We start from the raw sequence: 25,537 nt of genomic DNA on the forward strand, positions 1-25,537 counted from the left end.
CCAATTTAACAGCAGCAGGACCTATCTCAGATATTCACCTGCATCTGGCTAAATATAGCCAGGCTGCCTGTCAGCAGGGACCAAGACAAGTGGCTCCAGCCCTCTTATCGGACTGGTAAACCAGTCACCGGAAAGAGACAGGTGCGTTCCTGAGTTCAAAGGGCAAGATGTTTAACTCAGACACTCTAATGCGTATTAGGTAGTTTCTGATCTGAATTTCTTATCCAAGTCCATCTGGCAAAACCCTTTCCATAAATTGAGATGTGAGATGATCTGGCAAAGCCCATCTGCTCTGACTGTACATCAGTTCTAGAATTATGACATATATGAGACTGGCTGTAGGATTTAATTGTCTAAAACCTACACACAAGCACTTGAATCGCAGGAGAGGCTCGGGGCTTGACAAGGGTCTAAAAACTCTGCCAGAACAACCTCTGGGCCATCACATTTGAGTGATGGAACTCATAACTGGCTTTCTAGTACCTCTAGATTTTCTTGGCTCGTAAAAAGTGTCTAGTTTGCATTTAAATTAGAGCTGGAAGGAATATGAGATAATCATATCCAAAGGATATAAAGAGAAAGACGAGAACGAACACTTTTGGAGCTTATTGTGTGTGATATTGTGATTCATAATAAGAAATGTATATTTGGTCTTCGTTGGTTTCTGGCACAGAGCCCCTAAAAGCCTTGTAATTTCCTAAGTGGTAACAGCAATAAAAGTGTCTTAATATTCATAACAAACCCCTTCCAATGACACCTGAGTTTATGTGTTATGAGTTATGAGGTTCTTTGGGAAAGCACCTAGGGATGGGGCTGGTTGCTAGGGTAACCAAACACATGAGAGCAGGAACCTTCAGTCCCATCCCCCGATCTCCAGGAAGGGGAGAGGGGCTGGAGGTTGAATCAATTACCAATGGGCAATGATTTAATCAGTAGTGTCTGTGTGATGAAGCCTCTGGAAAAACTCAAAAAGACAAGGTTCAGAGGTCTTCAGGGTTGCTGAACATATGGAGATTTGGGAAGAGTGATATGTTCAGAGGGTCACAGACGCTCCACACCTTCCCACCCCCAGTACCTTGCTCTGTGCATCTGTTTCATCTGGCTATTCCTGAGCTACATCCTTTTATGATCAACTGGTAACCTAGTAAGTTAAATGCTCTTCTGAGTTCTGCATTGGCTCTGGCAAAATTGATCATACCCAAGGAGGGGGTCTGGGAACCTCCCACTCACCTACAGCCAGTAGATTAGAAGCACAGGTGACAAGCTGGACTTGGGATTAGTATCTGAAGTGTGTGTTTGGGGGTCGGAGGGGGCAGGGAGGTGGGGAGTCTTGAATGACTGAGTCCTTAACCTGTAGGATATCTGACACTATCTACCTGAAGCATTCATATATTGGTGGTGTTGGGGAAAACACGCATTATATTATGTAACATCCATTGCCTTCTCGGGCCTCAGAGTAGAGAAAGGTGGCTGTGGCGAGGGCAAGGGGTAGCCTGCATCACGGCACTAGTGAGGCAGGATTCTAACTCAGCAAGTGTCAGCATGATGCTCTGGGCCTCCACACACACCCGGGTCTGACGCTCCTTTTCTGCTCTCGCCTCATCCTCAGTCTCATCCAGAAGGAAGTCCTGTCGACCTGCTGTGCACACCAGCCACTCCAGGCTTCCTTGGGGGTTCGTTTAGCTCAACTGCAGAGAGTCCTTCCCTTCCCTTCCCAGGTGGCTCAGTGGTGAAGAATCCACTCGCAATGCAGGTTATGTAGGAGGCGTGAGTTTGACTCCTGATCAGGAGGATCCCCTGGAGAAGGAAATGGCAACCCATTCCAGTATCCTTGCCTGGAAAATCCCACGGACAGAGGAGCTTGGTGGGCTACAGTCCATGGGGTCGCAAAGAGTAGGACACGACTTAGTGACTACACAACAGCAACACAGAGACTTCCCTTGATCAACTGTGTCCCATTCAGTGCTGATACCTGCATGTCGGCAGGAAAACCCGCGCTCTGCCAACATTCAGAAGCAGGCTGCTGGGTGGCCTGGGGCATTTCTTGAGCTGTTTGACATGTCTTTGAGAAAGAGGCGGAAGGCCAGAATTCAAGTCCCAGCCCTGCCATTTGCCTGGGGTGTGGCTGTTCACTCACCCTTTAGCTTCCTTCTCAGTGCACTGAGCCATCCACTGACACTGGCTAAAGAATCAACTCCCTGTCTCTGGAAACTAATGAACCATTCATATGCAAGGAAGGGTTTGTCCGCAAACATGGTGACATTCCAGGCACCCATCGGAGTGAAGCCACAACAGTGCCTCTGCGTGTCTTTCCAGCAGCATGTCTGTGTGTCTACCTCCCTGGCAGCTGTGGGCCCCTAACTACCCATCTAACCCGAGTCCATGATGCAGAGACTGGAGAGAAAACCTCTCACAGGTCTTGAGACAAAGGCCAGAATCACCTTTTCTGGATTCCTTGCAGCCAAACGGATCACCATAAGATGCTCTCTTTTCATGCTGGGATGGGCTTGGGAAAGGACTCAGGATGGCTACCCCTCCCCAGTAGAACACCTGCCCCCGAGATGGGATGGAGGCTCCCGGTTGCTGGGGCAGTGGTGACCCCTGTCCCAAACCCCTGCCACTCCTCTGCCTGGCAAAGTCCTCTTGTCCTCTGTGGCTGTAGCCCTCCCCATGTTCACCCTCCCCCTCTGTAGTTTGATCACCTCGTCAGTGACACTCAGGCTCCAGGCTCACAGATGAGAGGACTGAGCCCATAGTATTCCAAGGGACCACTTGTCTATTTCCCAACCAGACTGTGGCAGGCAGGGACATTGTCCAGCCTACCCATGTGCCACAGAGCTGGCCACTGAGTAAGCTCCAAGCCACAGTACACTGAATGGCTACTGACTAAATGTTTTCTTGGTCTGTGTGTGTTGTGGGGGGGTGTCTGGGGCGTGGAGGGGTGTGACACTACCATGTGTCATGAAATCAGTACAACCCAGTGGGCTGGCCACTGTGATGACAGACCAAGTTCTGAATCTTGGCTCTATCCCCTACTTTAACCTTTGTGAGGTTCCGAGTAAGCTGTGGCTTCATCGTCTGTGAAATGGGTCTGCCTCACAGATCGATGATGAATAATTAAACATGAGCGCTATAAAGCCTTCGGTTTGATGCCAGTCTCAGGTCAGAGTGGGGACTCAGTAAACAGCACCTACCAGACCAGCCAGGGGAAAGCTGGGTGGGTGCAGGCCAGAGCCCGGGCTCTCAGAAGACAGCTTTGATTTGTAAAAATAGAGCCCGTGCCCCTGCTTTGAGCTGTGCCCAGCAAGAGCTACAGATGGATTCCTGGGTGGCTTTCCTGCTTTAACAGAAAAAGGAAACAGGAGGCCCCAGTCCCAACTGCTAAAAATAGGCGATGCCAATAGACTTTGACCTTGCTTCAGGGCTGGGCAGCGCACTATGGAAACCAGGCTTGGCTCTTTGCAGGGAGCTGGGGACGCAGAGAGTTGTGCCAAGAGCCCTGCCACTGCCAGCCCTCTGATATGAATATCAGGGGCTGGGTGGGGATGTCATTCTTGGCAGGAGCCTCTACCGTGGTGCAGTAAGCCACTGGCCAAGTGGACCGTCCCCTTCCTGGCCCCCATCTATTACACCTGCCACCAACTGCTTCATCCTAGACCCTAGGAAAAAAATCAGTGGCTCAGCAAACCTTTCCAAAAGGTCTCATCTAAATTGCTAAGGTCTCTCCTACAGGCAAGGCAGCCTTGAGATTCCAGCTAAGCTCAGTGCATCACCTCTGGGGGCCTGATGACTTATGAGCCTGCCCACCTGGAAGAAGAGACCCACAGCCATGACGGGTTACAAAGCCCTTTCTCCTCCCTTAACTCACAGAGTCCCTCAATTTCCCTGTGAAATGGATGTTACTGCATCCACCCCGGTGCTAGGAAAACTGGGGCTCCAGAGTACCGTGTACTGAAAAGAGTGCCTAAACCTGAAATTGTAAAAACCTGGGTTCGTGCATGAGCTGTGCGACTCACTCAGTGACTTGCCAAGGTCTAAGAGCTTTGGTTTCCCCACCCAGAAGATGGGAGAAATTGATCAATGGCTCCTAAGGTCCCTTCTGGGGCTAAAGACTAAAGTTCTAGGTTGTATGCCTCGTTACCATGAGTCGCCAAGTCAAGAGGAGAAGGTCCTAAGTCTTAGGATCTAGTTAGAAAGGTTTGCTCACATACACAAATAATGACCTTGAGGCCAAATGAGCGAACTGCCAGGGAGGGTGAAATAAACTCAGGTTTACACAGAGGAGGAAAAACACTTTGGGAGTTCAGGACATGCCGCATGAAGGGCTGTCATCAGAGCTGGTCTTGAAGGATGGCCAGAAGTTAAACGGGATGAAGTGAAGTGAAAAGTCGCTCAGTCATGTCCGATTCTTTGTGACTCCATGGACTGTAGCCCACCAGGCTCCTCCGTCTATGGGATTTTCCAGGCAAGAGTACTGGAGTGGGTTGCCATTTCCTTCTCCAGGAGATCTTCCCCACCCAGTGATCGAACCCAGGTCTCCCGCATTGTAGACAGATGCTTTACCGTCTGAGCCACCAGTTCCCTGGTCTCTTAAACGGGATGAGAAAGGGCATTCCAGGAGCTGCACCAGCATAAGCAAAGTGACTAAACAACAACAAAACCTCACCAGAGCCTAGCCTGCAATGAGCCCCAACTGGAAGGCAGGCTAATGAGAAGGGGGCTGGGAGCTCCCGCTGCTCCACATGGCTCGGATCCTCAGAGTCAGGCAGATAACGGCCCTGCACCTGCTCTTGCGGGGCAGAGAAGCACGCCATGCTCACAGAGCTGCAGGCTGGAAAGGCTCTAGCACCTTCAGAGTCTGAGCTCCTGCAGGTGTATGGCCTGGGAAGGATGCCTGGATCCCGCTGAGAACATCCCTCCTGCCACACGGGGCCTGGGCACCGGCAGGCGGGAAAGCCTGGCAGCCAAGTGAGCAGAGGCTCACAGCAAAGACTTTCATAATGGCGTTACCTCCGTGGTTTCTGGAGAACGCAAGTGGCTGGGGAGTGGTCGCCTGGGGTTAAGGACATGCCACCAGGGCAACAAGTACGTGCCTCTCAAGGCAGAAAGATGGGTGTCTTCTCCCTTCTGACTAGAGGAGACGTGAGGGACAGTACCTTGCCTCCCCTTTAGTCTCAGAATCACAGGACATTAAAACCAGAAGGGCTCTTGGAAGAACATGTCCCATAAACCCATTTTACAGATGAGGAGACTGAGGCCAAGGGAGAGAAGGTGGCTTATCTAAAGCCCATCAAACCAGGAGCAAGGTTCAGGCCTGAACTGAGTCCTGGGCCATAGACAATCTGAAGCCAAAAATACCATATACAAAAGGACAACAGGAAAAGCAGCTCTGGGAAGAGGAGGACTGATAAGTGTCAGATGCTGGGGACGGCAAGAACTCTAAATTCAGCACTGAGGAAGCAACTGGAAATGGAACTCTGATGCAGGTGTATAAATGCTGGAGAAACAGGCAAAGTCCCTTAAGAGAAAGCAGTAAAAAGAACGGACATAGAGAAAGAGACACTGAAGTGCAGGGAAGAAAACTCAAGGCATTCAGGCTAAATGACCTCGGTCTTCTCAGCCAGAGGTGAGGCCACCCGTGAGAACAGTCTCTGTAGGGACTGGACTAGAGGTCTATGGTGCAGACTCAGAAGGGGAACCCTGGGGCACTTCAGGGTCCAGTGGGCGCTCATGAGGCTCCAGGAACAGCTCGGGGCTTGGATTTCGCTGAACCTGTGATCTGTGCTTGGGCCAGAAGGCACAGCCCATGGCCTCTCCAACAATGCCTGGCAGTCCTAGAGAAGCAGCAGAGGAAGCAGATGAGCCTGCATGCGTGTTGAAGGGGGGTCAGGGGACAGTCACAGGGGCAGGAGAATCAAAGGGCAAATGGGGACACAAAAGACATGCCTGAGGCTTGACCGGGCGGGGAGGAAGACCAGGGCAGGAGGGGGTTGTTGAGGGCCAAGGCCACGCGCAGAGGAACTGGAAGGAGGCTAAGAAACAACAGAATCCTGGATCTTATTCTGGTTACAGGATAAGAAACAACAGAATCCTGGATCTTGGAGTGAATGGACAGTGACAGGACCCAAGGTGCATCTGGGTGAGGTTTGCTCAAACGAAACTTCAGTGAGAGGAAACCAGGTCTGGAATATTTAGAGGCGTCAACAACTTGAGTTCTGAGTTTGCCCCGGGAGGAGGAAAATGGGCACTTGAGGCCTTGAAGGATGGGAAGAGGGTGCTGAGGTCAGAGGGTGCAGCACTGGGTGGTCCAACCTCAAAGGAAGCAGAAGTACACAGTGGAGGGGACAAAGGATGGTGGGTTGCCCTTCCCTGAGCCATGGGGGCCAAAGGGAGAGTCTCCAGCTCACAGGAAGGAATCAGGAACATGATCTCAAGGAGGCAGCAGGATGCTCGTGGCAACAGTCAAGGGGGTAAGGCAGTGGGCTGCAGACAGGAGGTTCTAAAGGTAGGGCGGAAGTTGGTGTAGAGGGGGCATCTAGTGGGTGCAGAGGGACACATCTGCCCAGCAGGCACTATAACCCAGGCGTACTTAAGCCCTGGCTCCACTGCATCACCGCAGACTGAGCACCACACCATCCATCTCAGGCAGACCCAATTTCCAGGCATCGACTCTGAGTACCTCCTTACAACCATCATGCATAAGCCCAGGAAGTATTTAAAAACTATCTTTCAGGTAGAAAGGCTTAGTTACACAGGAGGAGCTCCAGGTCTCAGTTCAAATATCTCCTACCAGAGAACTCACCCTTTCATACTCTGTCTAAAATAGCACTGCCCCTTACTCTGTCTCCTCACTCTGCTTTATTTTTCTTAACCCTTATTACCACCTGTCATATTATGCAGGTATTACATACATACACTGCATTATCCACTGCTTAGAACACGGCCTAGTGCACAACAAGCACTCAATAAATATTTTTAGATTGCTGAATAAATTCTCTTTAAAACCCAAAGCTAGATTCTGCTGGGAATGGAAACTCTGAAGTCTTTCTTGCTTTTTAAAAGAATAAAGCTGACAGTATGACATTCCTTGATTTCAAACTATACTGCAAAGCTACAGTAATCAAAACAGTCTAGTACAGACACATAGCTCAAAGGAACAGAGAGCCCAGAAATGAACTCACATTTATACGATCAATTAATGAACAACAAAGGGGGCAAGAATCTAAAATGCAGCAAAGACAGCCTCTTCAATAAATGGTGTTGGGAGATCTGTACAGCTACAGGTAGAAGAATCAAACAACTTCTATCTCATACTACACACAAAAATCAATTCAAAATGGATTAAAGATTTAAACATAAGACCTGAAATCATAAAACTTGCAGAAGAAAACATAGGCAGTATGCTCTTTGACAGTAATCTTAGTAGTATTTTTTAATGTCTCCTTAGGCAAGGGAAACAAAAGCAAAAATAAATAAATGCAATTATACCAAACTAAAAAGCTTTTACACCATGAAGATAACTATCAGCAAAATAAAAACACCACCTACTGAATGGGAGAAGATCTTTGCAAGGGACATATCTGATAAGGGATTAATATCCAAAATACACGAAGATCTCCTACAACTCAACATCAAAAATATCCACACGATCCTATTTAGAAATGGGTAGAAGATCTGAATAGACATTTTTTCCAAAGAAGACACACAGATCTCCAACAGACAACATGAAAAAATGATCAACATCACTATCAGGAAAATGCAAGTCTAAACTACAGTGAGGTACCCATCACCTCACACCTGTCAGAACATCTATTATCAAAAACACAACGAAAAACAAGCATCGGCAAGGATACGGAGAACAGGGAACCCTTCTGCGCTGTTTATTGGTGGGAATGTAAACGGATGCAGCCACCATGGAAAAGAGTACGGAGAGTCCTCAAAAATTAAAAACAGAACTACTGTATGATCCAGCACTTCCACTCCTGGATATTTATCCAGAGAAAACAAAAACACTGATGAGAAAAGATATATGTACTCTTACGCTCATTGCACTGTTATAATAGCTAAGATATGGAAGGAACCCAAGTGCCCATCAATAGATGAATGGATCAAGAAGATGCAGTATCTATACATACACATCAGAATACTACTCAGCCATTGAAAATAATGACATCTTGCCATTTGTGACAACATGGATGGATCTAGAGGGCATTGTGCTAAGTGAAATAAATCAGACAGTAAAAGACAAATATGGTATGATTTATCACTTATGTGTGGAGTCTAAGAAACAAATGAACAAACATTACAAAATAGAAACAGAATTATAGTACAGAGGACAAACAGGTGGTTGCCAGGAGGGAAGGAGGGAGAAAAAAAATAGGTGAAGGTGATTAAGAAGTACAAACATCCAGTAGTTGCAAAATAAATGAGTCACAGGTCTGAAATGTACAGCAAGGAGAATATAGCCAGCAACTATATACTATTTTTGTATGGCAAGAGGTTGTAAATAGGCTTATTGTGGTGATCATTTACAGATGTACAGAAATACTGAATTACCATCTTGTGTAACAGGAACTAACATAGTATTGTTGGTCAGTTATAAAATAGATGAAGAAATAAAAATAAACGAAAGAGTGGTTCTGAGCTGTGTTGAGTTCACTTACTCGGGCACCTCCACTGCGGACAGTTCTGTCTCAGGCAAAGTGAGGGAAGTCTTTGCTGACCAAACACAACCTCCTGGAGCCTGCAAGATGGCTCTCGAGCAATGCCAAGACCTGCTCAGACCACTCGGCCCCGGAGCCCACTAAGCCTGGCTGCGGCTCAGCTGAGCCCACAGCACCTGCTCTCTACACCTGGCAAGAGTCCACGAGAAGAGGGTGGCACAGCATCTTCTGCTAGTTAAAAATACACACAGCATCCGCAGAAGAATTCTTATAATGAGATTACTTTCTACCTACTCTAGAGATGTGCCTACACTGCATCCTCATGCTTGGAAACGTCTCCCTAGCACGTCCCCATGTGCAGCAAGATACTGGACACCTCCAGGGTGGGGCGTCATGGATGCATCACCTCACATGGGCGCCAGCACCTCCATCCCAGTGTTCTTTACCGCAACAGTAATGCAGTTTTACTCCTGTCTTTCTCTACCAATTTCTAGTAGCCTGTGATTAGCCAGTCCATCGTGTAAGGAATCAAAGGAATACTTACCGGAACCTGGGCAGAGTCGAGGAACTGGAGGCCAAAGTAATCTGTTTCCACCAGGTCTAAATGGTACACAATCTGATCAAACAAATCCTGGCCTTTGGCATGTTTCTGGAAGATAAGGGGTAGATGAAATTTTAGGAGGTGACAGTTGATAAGAAACAAGATTAAAAAAAAAAACCAAAACCCAAACAACAAAATCACTTTCCTCTCTCTACCATACACATATGTGTCAGAGTACACAAATTTATTTAAATGCAATTATTTTTTTATTATAATACAAACTCATGATTAAATCTAAAGCATACATGATGACAAGAAAACCCCACCAAACTACTACTTTATAGGATGATTAGGGAACCAACACCTTATTATGATAAATGGTTAATAAATAGAAAAAAAACAAAAAAAGTCAAGCATTGATCCTGCCCTTAGCTGCAGCACTAGGAACCCAAAGAGTTGCTGTTGTTTCATTGCTAAGACATACCCCACTCTTTTGCAACCCCACGGACTGCAGCCTGCCAGGCTCCCCTGTCCATGGGATTTCCCAGCCAAGAATACTGGAGTGGGCTGCTATTTACTTCTCCAGGGTTTTGCCCAACCCAGGAATCAAACCCTCATCTCCTGCACTGCAGGCAGATTCCTTACCACTGAGCCACCAGGAAAGACCAACCAAAGAGTAGATGACAGCATATACAAAAATTAACTAAAAATGAATCAAAGACCTAAATGTAAGAGTTAAAACTATAAAACTCAGAATAAAACATACACACAAATCTTCACGACCTTGGATTAGGCAAAAGTTTTTTAGCTAAGACACCAAAGGCACAAACAACAAAGGAAAAATCAAACTGGACATCACCAAAATGTAAAACTTTTATGCTTCGAAGAACACAAAGACATCAAGAAAGTGCCAAGACAGTCCAGAATGGGAGAAAAGTTTACAAATCATACTTCTGATAAGGGACTTCTCTAGAACACATAAAGAATTATTACAACTCAATAATAAAAAGACAAATACTCAATTTAAACACAGGTCAAGGATATATAGAGATGAGGGCTTCCCAGGCGGCACAGTGGTAAAGAAGCCGCCTGCAGTGCAGGAGATGGGGGTTCGACCCCTGGGTCAGGAAGATCCCCTGGAGAAGGAAATGGCAATCCACTCCAGTACTATTGCCTGGGGAATCCCATGGACAGAGGAGCCTGGTGGGCTACAAGGGGGTCTCAAAGAATCAGACCTGACTGAGTGACAGAGCACACACACATATATAGAGATAGAGAGATGGTTCACCTAAGAGAGATGAATAGCCAACAGGCATATCAAAAGATGCTCAACATCATTAGTCATCAGGGAAGTGCAAGTCACAACCACAATTAGACACTCCACACCCACTCGGAGGGCTACAACAAAAGAAGAGAGATCACCAATCTGGAGAAACTGGAACCCTCTTACACTGCTGATGGGAATGTCAAATCTTGTAGCTAATTTAGAAAGAAGCCTGGCAACTTCTTAAACAGTTAAACACAGAGTTACCATGTGACCCAGCAATTCCACTTTTAGGTAAATATCCAAGGAAAAATGAAAACATTATGCTCACACAGAAACTGGTACAAAAATGTTTACAGCAGCATTATCCATAATAGCCCCAAAGTGGAAGCAACCCGAATGTCTATCACTTGATGAATGGATAAACAAAATGTAGCATATCCATATAATGAAATACTATTTGGCCATAAAAAGGAATAAAGTTCTGATACATGCTACAACGTTGATGGACTCTGAAAACATTATACTAAGTGAAAGAACCTGGTTATAAGTTACAAGTGACCACATATTATTTGAGACGTCCAGAATAGTAAGTCTAGAGACAGAAATTAGATTGATAATTAGTAACTGCTTAGGACTGCCAGGTGTATGGGGTGACAGCAAAGATGAACGGGGTTTGAGGGGAGGCGGTTAATGAAGTGTTCTAAAATTGACCATGGCCATAGATGTGCAACTCTATGAATATACTGCTGCTGCTGCTGCTAAGTTGCTTCAGTCGTGTCCGACTCTGTGTGACCCTAGAGACGGCAGCCCACCAGGCTCCCCGGTCCCTGGGATTCTCCAGGCAAGAACACTGGAGTGGCTTGCCAGTTCCTTCTCCAATGCACGAAAGTGAAAAGTGAAAGTGAAGTCGCTCAGTTGTCCCGACTCTTAGCGACCCCATGGACTGCAGCCTACCAGGCTCCTCCATCCATGGGATTTTCCAGGCAAGAGTACTGGAGTGGGTTGCTATTGTCTTCTCCGATGAATATACTAAAACCCACTAAATTTGTATGTTTCAGATAGGTGAATGTATGGTATGTGAATCTCTATAAATAAACTACTAAAAATAGCAGAGAGGCAGAGTTTTTCTTTAGAGTAGTATTCCAGCAAATAAATGAAGAAAGAATAACAAAACTGTGATATCACAGTTTTGTAACTTCTAATGAATGGCAGGCTCTAAGTATTGGATGCCAGTGGCTACTAACATTGCAATAGGAGACAGATAACCAGGTGAAAAACATCCACCCACCCAAGGTATAATCTTGCTCCCCACACCTCTCTTTCCACAGGGAAAAAAGAAATCTACCTTGCAACTGGTTAAACTACTAGATCCAACTGCAGGAAATGCAGAGGAATGTTCTAAACTACAAAGAACCACAACTGGCATGATCCAGCCTGTGGGAAATTCTAGAAACTCCTCAGGACGAATGACCCAGTTTCCTCAACAAACAGAATATAGGGAAGAGAAGAGATCAAGAGGACACGTACAAATTGAAAGAGATTTAAAAGACATTTGTAAACAGGCAAGCTTAACTTGCAGTATCCAGGAATGCACACTTGGGTGAGCAATCTTGGAAAGACAGTAAAGAAGTGATTACAATGAAGTCAGGGTAGGTGCTGCTCTTGGGGCTGGGCACAGGGCTGGGAGGAGGCAACACCTGTGAACTTCGGCTGGCTGGCAGGGCTCCAGCCTTTGATGCGGGTGATGGTACCAGGGTGTCTGTCTGCCTCCTAGTAGTTCATTAAAGTGTAGCTTTTTGTTTCCTTTGTACGGCTCTATTTGTGTTATATATATAAACAACAATAACAAAAAGTTAAAAAAAAAAACAAGAACTTCATCAATGAATTACAGTCTCCTTCCTTTCCAGAAATACTCCTCTGAAAGCAACAATTCAACACAAGATTCCAGAAGGCTCAACGTGCAGTGACATTCTCTGTAAACGAATCTAGTGGAGAAAGAAGGTAGGATTGGGGGCGGGCAAAAAGGAGAAACAATCAAAATTCCAATCACAGAACACGGCACTGAGGCCCACCAGCACATCAGAATATTATTCGGCTGTTACAAAAGAGAATTATGAGGATGAGACAGAACTATGGAAAATCCTTATGACAAACGTTCAATAAACAGAGCACAAGGGAACAGCAAACTGTGATTCCAGCTACATAAATCTGTGTATGTACTGCACATGGACTACTTGATAAAAACAGGAGAGTGGCAAAAATTACAACAGTTGCGTTAGCACGGAGACACGATAGGTGGCTTATTTCCCAAGTTTTCTTTAACACTGATCTTTTGGCAGGTGTCAGGCAACAAATACAATGTAAAAAAAAGTCACAATCCTGGCACTCTTCCTCCTTGCCCATAACAATCCATTCTCTGCAGGTATTTTTTCCAATTACTCTCCAGTGCTGCTGGCCCCATGCAACACCTATCAGCACGGTGCCAAGGCTTGATTAGTGGGTTTCCTAGTGGGAGAGAACTAGTCAGAGTAAAGCTTTAGCAGCAGGATGTGGCAGAAACAACTGGGCTGTGAGGAAGCAAGAGACCTCTTGTCCCGGATGCACCAACTGCAGCCTTAAAGCAATTCATAATCTCGCCAATCCACATGGCCGCCCTGGACTTCCCCCCATGGCTGGTAATCAGACCTGGCCATGGTCCCCTGGGTATACAGGGCCACCAAAGTTCAACTGACCCCAAATCCAACCTGCTCCCCTCTCTTTTGGTTCAGGGCTTACCATCCAGGTATGCAATTTTAACACTCTCGGGGTCTGAACTCAAAAAAGCACAGATCCGCAAATGTAAAATGAGGGGAGTTAGCCGAAGGCTTTGTCTAGATCATTCCAAATTTTATTTTTCTCATGTCTTTCTAAAATGACTCAATTTAGACGCAGCTCAAGGTGGTGGTTGGGAAAATAACCTTTCTAGGGGCAGTGGGTCCCTTCTGCCAATGTAAGATGGGCTCCTCTTACTGGTAGACCCTTACTCAGCTGGACATGGAGGTGGCAGACAGCAGAGTCTGGTGGGTAGGATGTACCATTTTCACTCACCTATAAACACTTTCCCTCACTCACCTCCCAACCAAGTACACTCTTAGGTCTCTTCTGCTGGAAGAGGGAATTCCCAGTGGCCCTTACTGGGCCTAAAAAGAATCTGATGAAATTATAAGGGCTGGAACAAATAAAAAGGTCCTTGGAACAGAGGTGCCAGGGCTGAAGACAGGAGGATCAAGACCACAGTGCTTGAATCAACCATCTCTCACTCCTCCCAGCCCGCAGTGTGTCCACTCTTAAAACTGAGACGGTTCCAGATAATTCATCTGACCACCAGCCAGGACACCTTACTGAGAGCAGCCCCTAGAAGCCCACAAGTTGTCATCTTGGGCTTATTCGCCCAAACGTATCCTTCTTCGGCAACATGTCCAACTCTGTTCTCCCCGCCCCCCTCAAAGGCAATAAGGGCCCCTCCACTGGGTTCCCACAAGCAGGCTCAGGCCTTTATTACAGGCACACTTAACACACTGCACCACGGCTACTCATGTTCCCATCTTACTCCTGCTTCAGACTCAGCACTCCCAAGGGCAGAGACCTGCTGAGTTCCCCTGGGTACCATCCCTTCTTCTCTCCATCCCCAAAGCACAGGCCTGGCTGGCACCCAGCAGGTACACCAAAAATGTCTGCTGGATGGATGGATGGATGGATAGGGGATGTGTAGGGTCTAGGGCCATGAAATGGATCTTCTGGAGGGGCCAAGCTAAAGCACACAAAAACAGACTGATATTTCCCAAGCAGCAGACCTAAAAATGAGAATACACTCATTAAAATCTTTTCAAATTAAGTTTTCCATGAACAAGCATCTGGGGAACTGTCCTGTACTTCCAAGGCCATTTACCTAAACACGATTTTGTGGCTATTACATTAAGTGCTGTCGAGTGAGGACACAAGGAGATCAGTTAATGTGACAAGACTAGAAGCTGATCCTGTTGCCTCATCATTAACTAAGTCGCCCTCTCTGTGATGAAGTCACTCACTCATTCAACAAATGTTTATCAACTGCTCATCAAATGCCAGTCACCCTTCCGGCAGTGGGGTACACTGGGGTCACAAAGTCTGGGAGGAGCAGCTACAGGAAACTACAGAAGAACAGATTCTTCGTGGGGAATGAAGTCAGCCTAAAAAGCTTAAGACCCGAGCCCACAGGTCGCAGTACCAAGTGGTACTCCATGCCTTCCCAAGCTCAGTGTAAAATATACTCAGTGTAAAATCTTTCAAAGTTCTAAGCACCATCTTGAAATCCAACTACAAGACACGTATGGAGAGTTGCCCCACACACAGCAGGATCTAGAGAGCTCTACCCTCAAGTTCTTGCACCACATCACCTAGTTTTTCGGCCTCCCATCTCAACACATCACTTTTCACAAGGACCAGCAACTAGTGGTTTGGAGATGGTATGGCTCTCTATAGCAGCTCCTTCTGATCTGACAGGAGCTAAAAATAACCATGCACATTAAAACCATGTGAAATAAGAATACCGGGTTGCCAGCTAAAGACAGGGCCAGGCAGGCAGCCAGCAGGGAAAGGTATGGACATTGTGATACCTTCGCTGGCCAGTCAGAGGTTCCAATTTAGTCTATCTGCTGGTTCCCAGCCAAGGTCCCGATAAGGAAGACTGCTGGACAGCTGATGTCTTAACTGTCCTGCAGATAAATGAACCAGCCTGACCCTCTCAGATAAGATGCAATGGGCAACATCTCACTGCAGCCTGACCCACGTGCAACGTAATAAGTCAACAGTGGTCCTGGAAGAACAACGAAGATAGAAGGCCAGCCATCCAAATCTCATTAGTCTCCAGAGCATTCAATGCTGTGCGTCCCAGGTAGGTTTGAAAGGAGGAAATAAGCCGTGTGTGAGAGTGCCAGTCAAGCGTGCACATCCGAGGTGGTGGAAAGCATGCCATCTGGGCAGAGAAAGGACTTCAGGAGCCTTGAAGGCACACGAGGCTCTCTCCCTTCCATCCACCGGCTCCACATCCATCAGAGGCTAAGTCCCTTTGCACCCATCTTCAGAAGGCTCTCTCCCTCCTCTCCATTACGGCTCAGGCCACATCACCTCATCTGTGGGCCACAGCAAGAGTCCCCCGAGTGGTCCCAGATTATCATTCCATTTATCAATTATTGATCTTAAGTTTTATAACATATGGAAACTTGATAAGCAGAAAGGGACAGAGGGTGGAGGTGGAGGAGAGGGTGGGAGAAGGGGTAGAGTCTTTCTTTAGCTCTAAGTATTAAGGTGCCCATCTGATGGTGGCCTCAAACCGGTTATAAATACACACAGTTGTACCACGGTGGAGCCATGCCCTGGGACTCTTAGAGGCCAAAATGTTGGGTTGGAAAACCAGCTCTATTTCTTTTCTAGCGATATGACTGTGACTTTAGGCAACCCCCCATGCCGAGTCTCAGCTTCTCCGTCTGAAAAACAGGTACTCTCCTCTACTCTGTCCACCCTGCTAAGTCACGGCATTAATAAAAAAGAAAGCAAACAAGCATCCACTGTCAACTGCAGTGTCCTATACACACAAAGGAATTATTATCACTTTCATCCAAACTTTATTTCTCTCACATCTCCACAGGAATAACACAATGTGCTTTTTTGCCAAATGCTGAACAAGTGCCGACAAAGGTCCGTCTAGTCAAGGCTGTGGTCTTTCCAGTGGTCATGTATGGATGTGAGAGTTGGACTATAAAGAAAGCTGAGCACTTTAGAATCGATGCTTTTGAACTGTGGTGTTGGAGAAGACTCTTGAGAGTCCCTTGGACTGCAAGGAGATCCAACCAGTCCATTCTAAAGGAGATCAGTCCTGAATACGCATTGGAAGGACTGATGCTGAAGCTGAAACTCCAATACTTTGGCCACCTGATACAAAGAACTGACTCATTGGAAAGGACCCTGATGCTGGGAAAGATTAAAGGCAGGAGGAGAAGGGGATGACAGAGGATGAGATGGTTGGATGGCATCAACGACTCGATGGACATGAATTTGCGCAAGCTCCGGGAGTTGGTGATGGACAGGAAGCCTGACGTGCTGCAGTCCATGGGATCGCAGAGTCAGAGACGACTGAGCGACTGAACTGAAGCTGAACAAATACATGATCTAGTAATCCCATTTAAAGGAAAATAGGCTAGCCTGGCTTTGGGATTTTGGGTAAACCCATGTTAGTTCTTGGAGATCAACTCCTTCCTTTCCAAGTTCTTAATCATCCCTTGTTTAAACAGCTCTCAGAACTCTAACTGTTCTCATCAGTGGTCTTCCTGGCCATTGGTTCCCAGAAGGTACCTGCCTCAAGGCATCTTTCAACTGTCTCTAGGAAGTGCTAATTTCATGGTTAGTTATTACTTCCTATACTCACCCCCAAACTAGATAACTTGCTACTTTTCTCTGAACCTCAGTAGGAAAGTAGCTCTCTATTACCTGCACGTGCACACAGAGGGGCCAGAGGTCTCTGTTCCTACTGCCATCACTACTAAGTCATCACAAAGAAATATACACTGTTTACACCAGGATGTCGTAAACACAAATATCTGAAATTACTGAATAAAGTTACCTTGAAATTTCACCCTGAGTGAGAAATAGCAGCTCAGCCCTCAGCAAGATCTGGTGACTCAAAACTGAAATCTATTGGTGCAAAGACAATGCAGAGGATCCCTAATCTGCTGGATTGAAGGCCAGGCTGTCCAGCTTATAAATTCCACCTCCCAGTTGAAGAAGACTTCCATGTTTACCAAGGTTCCATGACCCCAGTTTTCAGAGAAAGCCTGAGACTCAGAGAGATCAACATGACCAAGTTCCTATTGCTCACAAGTAGCAGACCAAGAATCAGAACCCAGCCTTCTGGGTTCTAGGACAGAGATCCTTCCATCTCATCCCACTGCTTCTCCAGTCGGCTCATTCACCTGTTTGGCTCCAAACACATGCAATGTGTCCAGCCAGCAAAGAAGAAATATTTCTTAAGCCCAATTCAACACACAGCTGCAGAAAGCGTGCTTCATGCGTGGTCTTGGCTACAGGTGGGAGACACAGCCACCCAGTCAAACACCAGCGGACCTCCTGGTGGGAGGTGGGGGGCAATTCCCATTCTGTTTGGAGGAAGGGAAGTTGGGGCAGAATGGAAAGTAGTTGATTCACACAAACACTAACCCAGAAGCCACGACACTTTCTGTGGGGGACATCAAGAGTCTGGGCGGCTCCTAGAAATTCAATTCTGGTAAAACAGAGTACGTGCTACTAATTTCCTGACCTGCCTGGCTAACCATCTCTTAGAAATCGGAGGAAGCAACCAATACCACTGCCCTTAATTTTGGCCAACAAGGAAGTGAGAACAGTCTCAGAAGAAAGTGTTGTTTTGGTGTGCGAGTCAGTGAAAGGAGACAGTGTGAATGGGGTCCTCTTCCAACCAGGGGCGCAGGGCTCTCCACATGGGACACGAGCTCTGGGCGGGTAGAGGGTAGGCTTAACGGTTCCCGCATACAGCACCACCACACTGGCTTCCAGGGATGGAGCGATCAATCTAAAACACTGAGATTTTGTGCTCCTTTATTGCCTATCGATCAGCCTCTGTTCCAGGCTGATAAGCCGTCTTTGGGCCGAGAGTCAAAGCTCCCATCTGTTTCTGCTGTGAGAATTGAATAGCCCCAACAGCCATGATCCTATGAACCTTCTTGCAATCATCGTGGAATACCTAACACCTTCTGATGACCTCAGTTTCTGCCTCCCTATAGCTGCTTCCAACCGTGCCTACCACATGTGACTCAGCAGTCAGTTGAAGGCAGACCTTCACCTAAGTGCTGAATAAAGTCTGGACACTAACGCTACTTGATCCTGGCAGCCCTGAAAACTCGTTTCACCCAACACTTCAAATATTACACCTCCCCCTCTCAGTAAGAAACCCTAAAACAGCACAGGTTGAATATGCTTTAATTTGGGGGTAACTACTATCAGGACTCTTGAGAGTCCCTTGGACTGCAAGGAGATCCAACCAGTGCATCCTAAAGGAAATTAGTCCTGAATGTTCACTGGAAGGACTGTTGTTGAACCTGAAACTCCAATACTTTGGCCACTTGATCCAAAGGGCTGACTCATTTGAAAAGACCCTCATGCTGGGAAATATTGAAGGCGAGAGGAGAAGGGGATGACAGAGAATGGTTGGATGGTATCACCGACTCAGTGGACATGAGTTTGAGTCAACTCCGGGAGTTGGTGATAGACAGGGAGGCCTGGCATGCTGCAGTCCACAGGGTCCCAAAGAGTTGGACACGACTAAGCGACTAAACTGAACTATCAAGCCCAGGCTTCCCTGCTGGTTCAGTGGTAAAGAACCCACCTGCCAATGCAGGAGACAGGGTTCAATCCCTGGGTCATGAAGGTCCCCTGGAGCAATGCATGGCAACCCACTCCAGTGTTCTTGCCTGGAGAATCCCATGGACAGAGGAGCCTGGTGGGCTACAGTCCATGGAGTCCCAAAGAGTCAGACATGACTTAGCGACTGAGCACACACTATCAAGCCCATTTTAATATGTGATCCTGACTGACGGGGACAAAAATATCAGACAACCTCCTTAACACCAAGGTCCACTGGACAAACTACTCTTAGAATTCTGGATTGGGAGACTCTCCTCACCTTTATTATTAAGCAAGGTGAGTCATGAACCAGTCACAATGCTCTTGACCCAACTGAGTCCACACGAAGCTCTGGAGAATGGGATTGGGGGCAGGAGACTGCCCTGAATTACCTCTCAGGCAGGTGCTTCCCAGCTTGGTGCCCTCCATCTTACATCAATAGAGAAGCAAGTACATGGGGGACTTGAAAGGTCCCAGGTGGCAAGTACCTAACGTGCTAATTTTCACATTGATCTTTTTAAACTGGTGGCACTTACAAACAGGGCTGTGAAGTCTTTCTCCTTTTCCCCTGCATCTGGAAGAGCCTGGCACTGCTACACCAAATAGAATATGGTATTCGTGATATTTTGTCATTTCCAAGGTGAGTGACAGTTCTCTAGGGACACTTGCTCTGTGGGAAGAGCTGACCACCACGTGAAAAATCCAACTACCCTAAGACTAGCACACTGAAGAGGCTGTGAACAGATGTTCCTGTCAACTGTCCCAGCTGAGTGCAGCCTCCAGCCATCCCTGCCAAGATGCCAGATGTGTGAGCACAGCCATCGCAAACCACCCTCACTAGCCAATCTTGCAACTAAGTCCTCCTGTGTGACCTGGTCCATGACATGAGGAGCAAAAGAAAATCTCAGCCTGGCCCCACCTCAATGGGTTCTTGGCCAACAGAACCCATGAACTATGATAAACAGTGATGCTTTAAACCACTGAGCACTGGGGGAATTTGTTATGCAATAAATAATCAGAAAGAAAACCATGCCAATACACAGATATAACGTGTGCATGGCATGTGTGTGTACATAAAAGATTTAGTATACAAAAAAGTTTTCCATAACCTTAAAAACTGTTTCTTAGGAATCCTTACACTGTGATGTTAACTCAGGTATCGCAGCTTGGAGACAAAGAATTAGAATGATAAATATATTGAGTCTTGAAAAAAAAAGGGGGGGTAGGTAAACAAACCTGAAAACTACTCTTTGAAGGTCCTGTTTAGGAAAAAGATATTAAAATCAAGGGCTGGAATGACTGAAGCTGCCTTGCTCTACATTCACCAACACTGTATTAAGGACTCAATAAATTGCACTGTAGGTGGGGGAGTGGACGGCTAGGGATTCAAAGAGACTTAAAAGACATTATTTACCAAATGCAATGTGTTGTCTGTAATTGGCTCCTGATTCAAACATGCCAACCACTGACCACAAAAAAGTTTTAGATGCTGGAGGAAAAGTGAACAAGGACTCGGCATCAGATGACATTGAAGACTCACTGTTCGTTTTGTTGAGTGTGATCACAGATGGTAGACATGTAGAAAGAGAGACACCCATTTAGCTATTAACAGGTTAAATGACACAAAGTTGTCTCGGAGTTGCTTGAAGATACTCCAGAGAAATAACAAAATATGGGTGCTATATACAAGACAGTTTCATCATACTATTGTCTCCACTTGTATATTTGAAATTTTCCTTAATGAAAACTTCACAAACTGCAAAGAAGTTGAGGGTTTGAAGGTGTCTGGCCACAGTGACCAGGGCCCCCACACAGGCTCTACTAGGCATCCAAGTTACCAAATAAGACACAGAGACGGCTCAGAAATCAATACATTCAAGTTCCTCATTTTATAGATGGGGAAAAACAAGGCCAGACATAGGTCATGTTGCCAGGCAGCCAGTGCAAAGCCAAGAATAGAACAGTAGCCTTCTGACCCTGAGACCAATACAATTTTCTTTCTCAGAACTGTCTAGAGACAAATGCATTATGTTACCTGAATAGGAAACAAAAAATAAAAAACCAGCCTAGCATTTCTGCTATGGAAAGGTTAGAGATCAAATAGGCAATACCAAAAATTTCAGTGTTAAAAGCTTGTTGGCTATAAAAAGTATCTGGTTTGGGCAAATATTTTTGGCTTTTTAAAATGGTGGATCAGAAAAAGGGGGGCACGGGGAAAGAAGAAAGAAACCACAGGAGAAAGGGAAAGAAAATGAAACAAATTTGTGCCTGGCCAAACAGTAACATGCAATTAAAATGATGGATGCCTTTATGCCAGAGGTTGAGTTTGAAACAAGCTGCTGGAAGAAGGGCAGCCCTGAAAATAAATTGCCAAATCACTTTTTGCAGCCAGATTGCAGATTCCCCATCCATGTGATTCTAAAAGCAAATAACTCCACATAAATAAATATGCAATGAATTCCCAGGAAACCCAGCCAAGAAACATGAACAGAAAGAACTAATTTTGGGTGGACGACTGCCCCCACCGATCCTGCAACTTAGGAACGAGACTAAATTTGCAGAGTAAGGCAGGTCGGTGCTACCTTGCATCCTTCAATTCCTGGGACCTGTAATGACCGCCCCCCTTCTCTCCTTGGAGCCCTTTACAGCTCTGAAAGTTCTGGGTGTCGCAACACACCCCATGATGCAGTGGCTGACAGCATGGACTCTGGGATCAGCGTGGCAGGGAACTGAGTCCCAGCCCTGGTCCTCAGCTTAGGCTGAGACTAGTGTCAGAACTGTCTTACCTGGTAGGAATGTTTAAGGATGGCAAGAAATGAAATGATGGATTTAACTAGGCGTGGCCCCAGGGTTCACCCCTAGGGCAGGCCCATGGTGGCAGGCTTCATTCTAGATGGCCTATCAACTCGTGGAAGATGAGCTTTACAGAGGCGGAGTGACTGGGCAGTGTTAGAAGATGAACTATGTCCCCCCCAAATTCGTATGCTGAAGCCTTAACCCTGCAATGCTTCCCAACCTGGCTATAACTGGAGAAGAGGTAATTAAGTTAAAATGTGTTCATTAGCACGTGCCCTATCCTATCTGACTGGTGTCCTTATAAACAGAGGTCACACACACAGACACCAAGGCTGATACAGAAAAGACCACCTGAAGACAGGAGCAGACGGGGCAGCAAGAGAGCGGCCACCCACAAGGCAGGAGACAGGCCTGACGCCGCCGGCACCGTAAGCTAGGGCTTCCGGCCTCTGCAACTACAGAAAGATAAATTTCTACTGTTCAAGCCACCGAGACCACGGTACTTTGCTTACGGCAGCCCAAGCCGAATAGTACAGGGAGATTCAAGTTAGGACCAGTTTTCAATCTGGCTTGAGCAAGCTCCAGAAGATGGTGAGGGGCAGGGAAGCCTGGCGTGCTACAGGCCATGGGGTCACAAAGAGTGGGACACAACTGAGCGACTACCACTTTAGCACTTTTAGTGATCACACCAACTGCTGAGGCACAGAATTCCAGGGCTTAATTTACTCAGCTCTGTGTGCGTGGAAGATTTTCAAATCAGGTTAATGAGTGGAAAAGCACATAAAACTTTTAACCTTGTCTCTGGTGAGCATGACTGTTAGGGTCATAAAACTACAACTGAGGCACCGTCATCTATGTCCCTGATGGAGGGGTATAAAATAAAGCTGTCTTGTTACAGGTGGCCTTTGATTTTTCATTCTTCTCTCTCTCTTTTTCCTTTGGTGAGTCAGTAGTCTTAAAAAAGTCTCCTGGAAGAAGGCAGAGAATGACATATTCAGAAGAAGAAAAGGAGGGTGTGATGCCTACGGGCACTCCCTGGGTCTGGATTTGCAGGGATGGCATTGTCAAGATTATTATAAGGTGAGTGGTCTGTGTTTAGTGTGAGCTGTGGTGAGAAGACTCTTGGCTGCAAGTTCACCACACAGAAAGTGAGCCTCTCCTTACCCATGATCTAGTAAAAATGTTCCAATCACAGATGCATTTTTAAAAGCAATAAATACTGAATATCAAACATGGTAAAAAAAAAAAAAGTATGAACTAGTTCTATGTAGTATTATGGAATGTTACTTTAAAGTAGAAGACAAAAACAGGAAATTATCTACAGAACTAAACACCTAGGCACAAATACAGAGGGATTCCCTGGTGGCTCAGTGGTAAACAATCCACCTGCAATGTAAGAGACTCGGGTTCGATCCCTGGGTCAGGCAGATCCCCTGGAGAAGGGCATGGCAATCCAATCCAGAATTCTTGCCTGGAGAATCCCACGGACAGAGGAGCCTGGCGGGCTACAGTCCATGGGGTCACAATCAGACATGACTTAGTGACTAAACACACACACACACACACACAAATACAGCAACTCCTCATCATCTCTCACTGCTATGGACTGTTCACAGCTAACCCCAACATCTCCTAGTTCAACCAGAACTAATTCATCTAGAATGATTTCACAGGTAAAAGAAGACCTCAAATCTGTGTCAAAAGATTTTTCTCCAAGACTGTCTCTAAACCAGGCATTGAACCCCAACCCTTATACCGTCTCAGGGACCTAGGCAGTTCCTGTAGGGGCAGGAGGAAAATCTGTGTGGGGCTATGCAGGTGCCAACCGTTCCAGCAGGTTCCTGCTGGACGGTGCTCACAAGTGAATTGGGGGCAGTCACCACACAGATCTAGTCAACTGCTGCTCTATGAGAATTCAGACCATGCTATCAGACTTTCCAGTTGCTCAAGAAAGCTACAAAATCGAAACTCCTTTATGTGAATGTGTTTTAAAGCCTTGTACAGACCTTTAGTCTACTTTTTAATTGGAGCATGACACACACAGACAAAACCGCACAGGTCACATGTGTGCAATGCTAGGAATGATCAGAAATGACCATGACTATGCAGCCACCACCCAGGTCAAAACACAGGACTGTTCCCAGCTCCTGGACATCCCGAGCGTGTCTTCCCAATCCCGCTCTCCCTCCCTCCCACAGGGGCTGCAGACTGGCTGCGCCCATCTTGCAATTCTAGATGCAAACGGAAGCGCACGGCCTGTCTTCCTCTACAGCCACGTGGGGCCCGAGCACCTCCAATCCTTGATCTTGATGGCTGAGCCAAGGCACACCGGTGGACCTTACAGCCCTCAGCGGAAGGGAAATGAGGCCCAAGTGAACGCGGCTCTGTGGACTCACTCACGGCTGAGAAGGACTCGCCAAGGGAGGAGTCCCAGATAAGAAGCCACAAGTGTGGGTGGAGTGGGAAGGTCAAAGTCACAGAAGGGGAGGGTCTGTTCTCCCGAGCAAATGGACAGGGGACAAAAGGACAGGGGAGATGGCAGGTGCCAGGGGAGGAAGCCAAAGTCCACAGCCACCAACAAGGCAGAAGGAGAGCACGCCTGGAGACCCACAGCCGGGGCGGACTGGGACCAACTCCCATGCCCACGAGACGGGCATTTTCCCCAGAGGACGCCAACTGGGCCGGATTCCTGGAAGGGGGAGGAATCAACAAAGATTACCTAGCATGCCCCGACTTTTAAAACCCTTTCTCAGGGTCAGTATCAATACATGTGAGCTTCCCAGGTGGCGTTAGTGGTAAAGAACCTGCTTGCCAATGCCCAAGATGTAAGAGAGGCAGGTTCAATCCCTGGGTAGGAAAGATCCCCTGAAGGAGGGCATGGCAACCCACTCCAGTATTCTTGCCTGGAGAATTCTGTGGACAGAGGAGCCTGGCGGCCTACAGTCCACGGGGCTGCAAAGAGTTGGACACAAATGAAGCGACTCAGCACGCACGCGTGCATTAAAACATGTGAAGTAAACAGAAGAGGGCAGTAAACACCTGTCACTCAGGTTTAACAAGGATCAACATTCAGTGTCATCTGTACTCCTTCCTCCCCCTTCCCTCCATTAATTTTTTCACACTTTTTTTGCACAGATGGTGGTGGTACATTTACTTACATCTAAATGTGCAAATCTGAGCCGCTCCATATTGACAGATGGAAACATCTGTGCAAGCCACACCTCTGTGCCATTCCGCACATTCTAATCTCCCCAGATCCTGGGTGCCCCTCCCGGGCCAATTCCTGGCTGTCCCCACTCCCTAGGAAGCAACACCCATTCTGAACTGATTCTTCTCTAGATTACTTTTGCCAGTTCTGGAGTGACAGAGAAATGGAATCATCCAGAGGTACTCTTGTACAAGGTTTATTTCACTCAGCATAATGCCTATGAAGACAGAAAGACAGGTTTTAAAATTCACTTTGGGCCACGCTGTATAGAGATGTCTTTATCACCTTTCTCATGCTATCTTATGTGGATAAACTATAAAGCTCTGAGATAAACATTTGAGATAAAGATAACCTGCACTGGATTCAGAGCTGTGATTGCCAATGAATTACTCAAATCCTGCTTTCTTGCCTGGATCCCGTGTTCCAGATACTGGTTTCTGCACCTAACATGTGTGACAACCACCACCCCAGAGCTCTGACCTGCGGTGGCCTCTGAGAAGCAAAACTGACCATTGTTTTTGCCCCTGTCTCTTGCCCTGGTTCTTCCTTCTTAAGCAAGTAAACTGGGTACAAGCGGGTTTGTTGCTCAGTTGCTCAGTCGTGTCCGACTCTTTGCAACCCCATGGCACCCC

At 46.8% G+C, this 25,537-nt stretch overlaps 1 protein-coding gene across 10 annotated transcripts in view; it reads right to left on the minus strand.

Annotated features, from left to right (window-relative positions):
- Positions 1-25,537, minus strand: part of EPB41L4B (erythrocyte membrane protein band 4.1 like 4B) — a 138,391-nt gene that overhangs the window by 95,376 nt on the left and 17,478 nt on the right. For all 10 annotated transcript variants that reach the window (XM_024996311.2, XM_024996312.2, XM_024996313.2 and 7 more), the window contains exon 2: positions 9,208-9,312. In XM_024996311.2, the coding sequence (XP_024852079.1) occupies positions 9,208-9,312 (105 nt within the window). The remainder of the gene's footprint in view (positions 1-9,207; positions 9,313-25,537) is intronic.

The sequence above is a fragment of the Bos taurus genome, chromosome 8 (genome assembly GCF_002263795.3).
Source record: "Bos taurus isolate L1 Dominette 01449 registration number 42190680 breed Hereford chromosome 8, ARS-UCD2.0, whole genome shotgun sequence".
Taxonomy (NCBI): Eukaryota; Metazoa; Chordata; class Mammalia; order Artiodactyla; family Bovidae; genus Bos; species Bos taurus.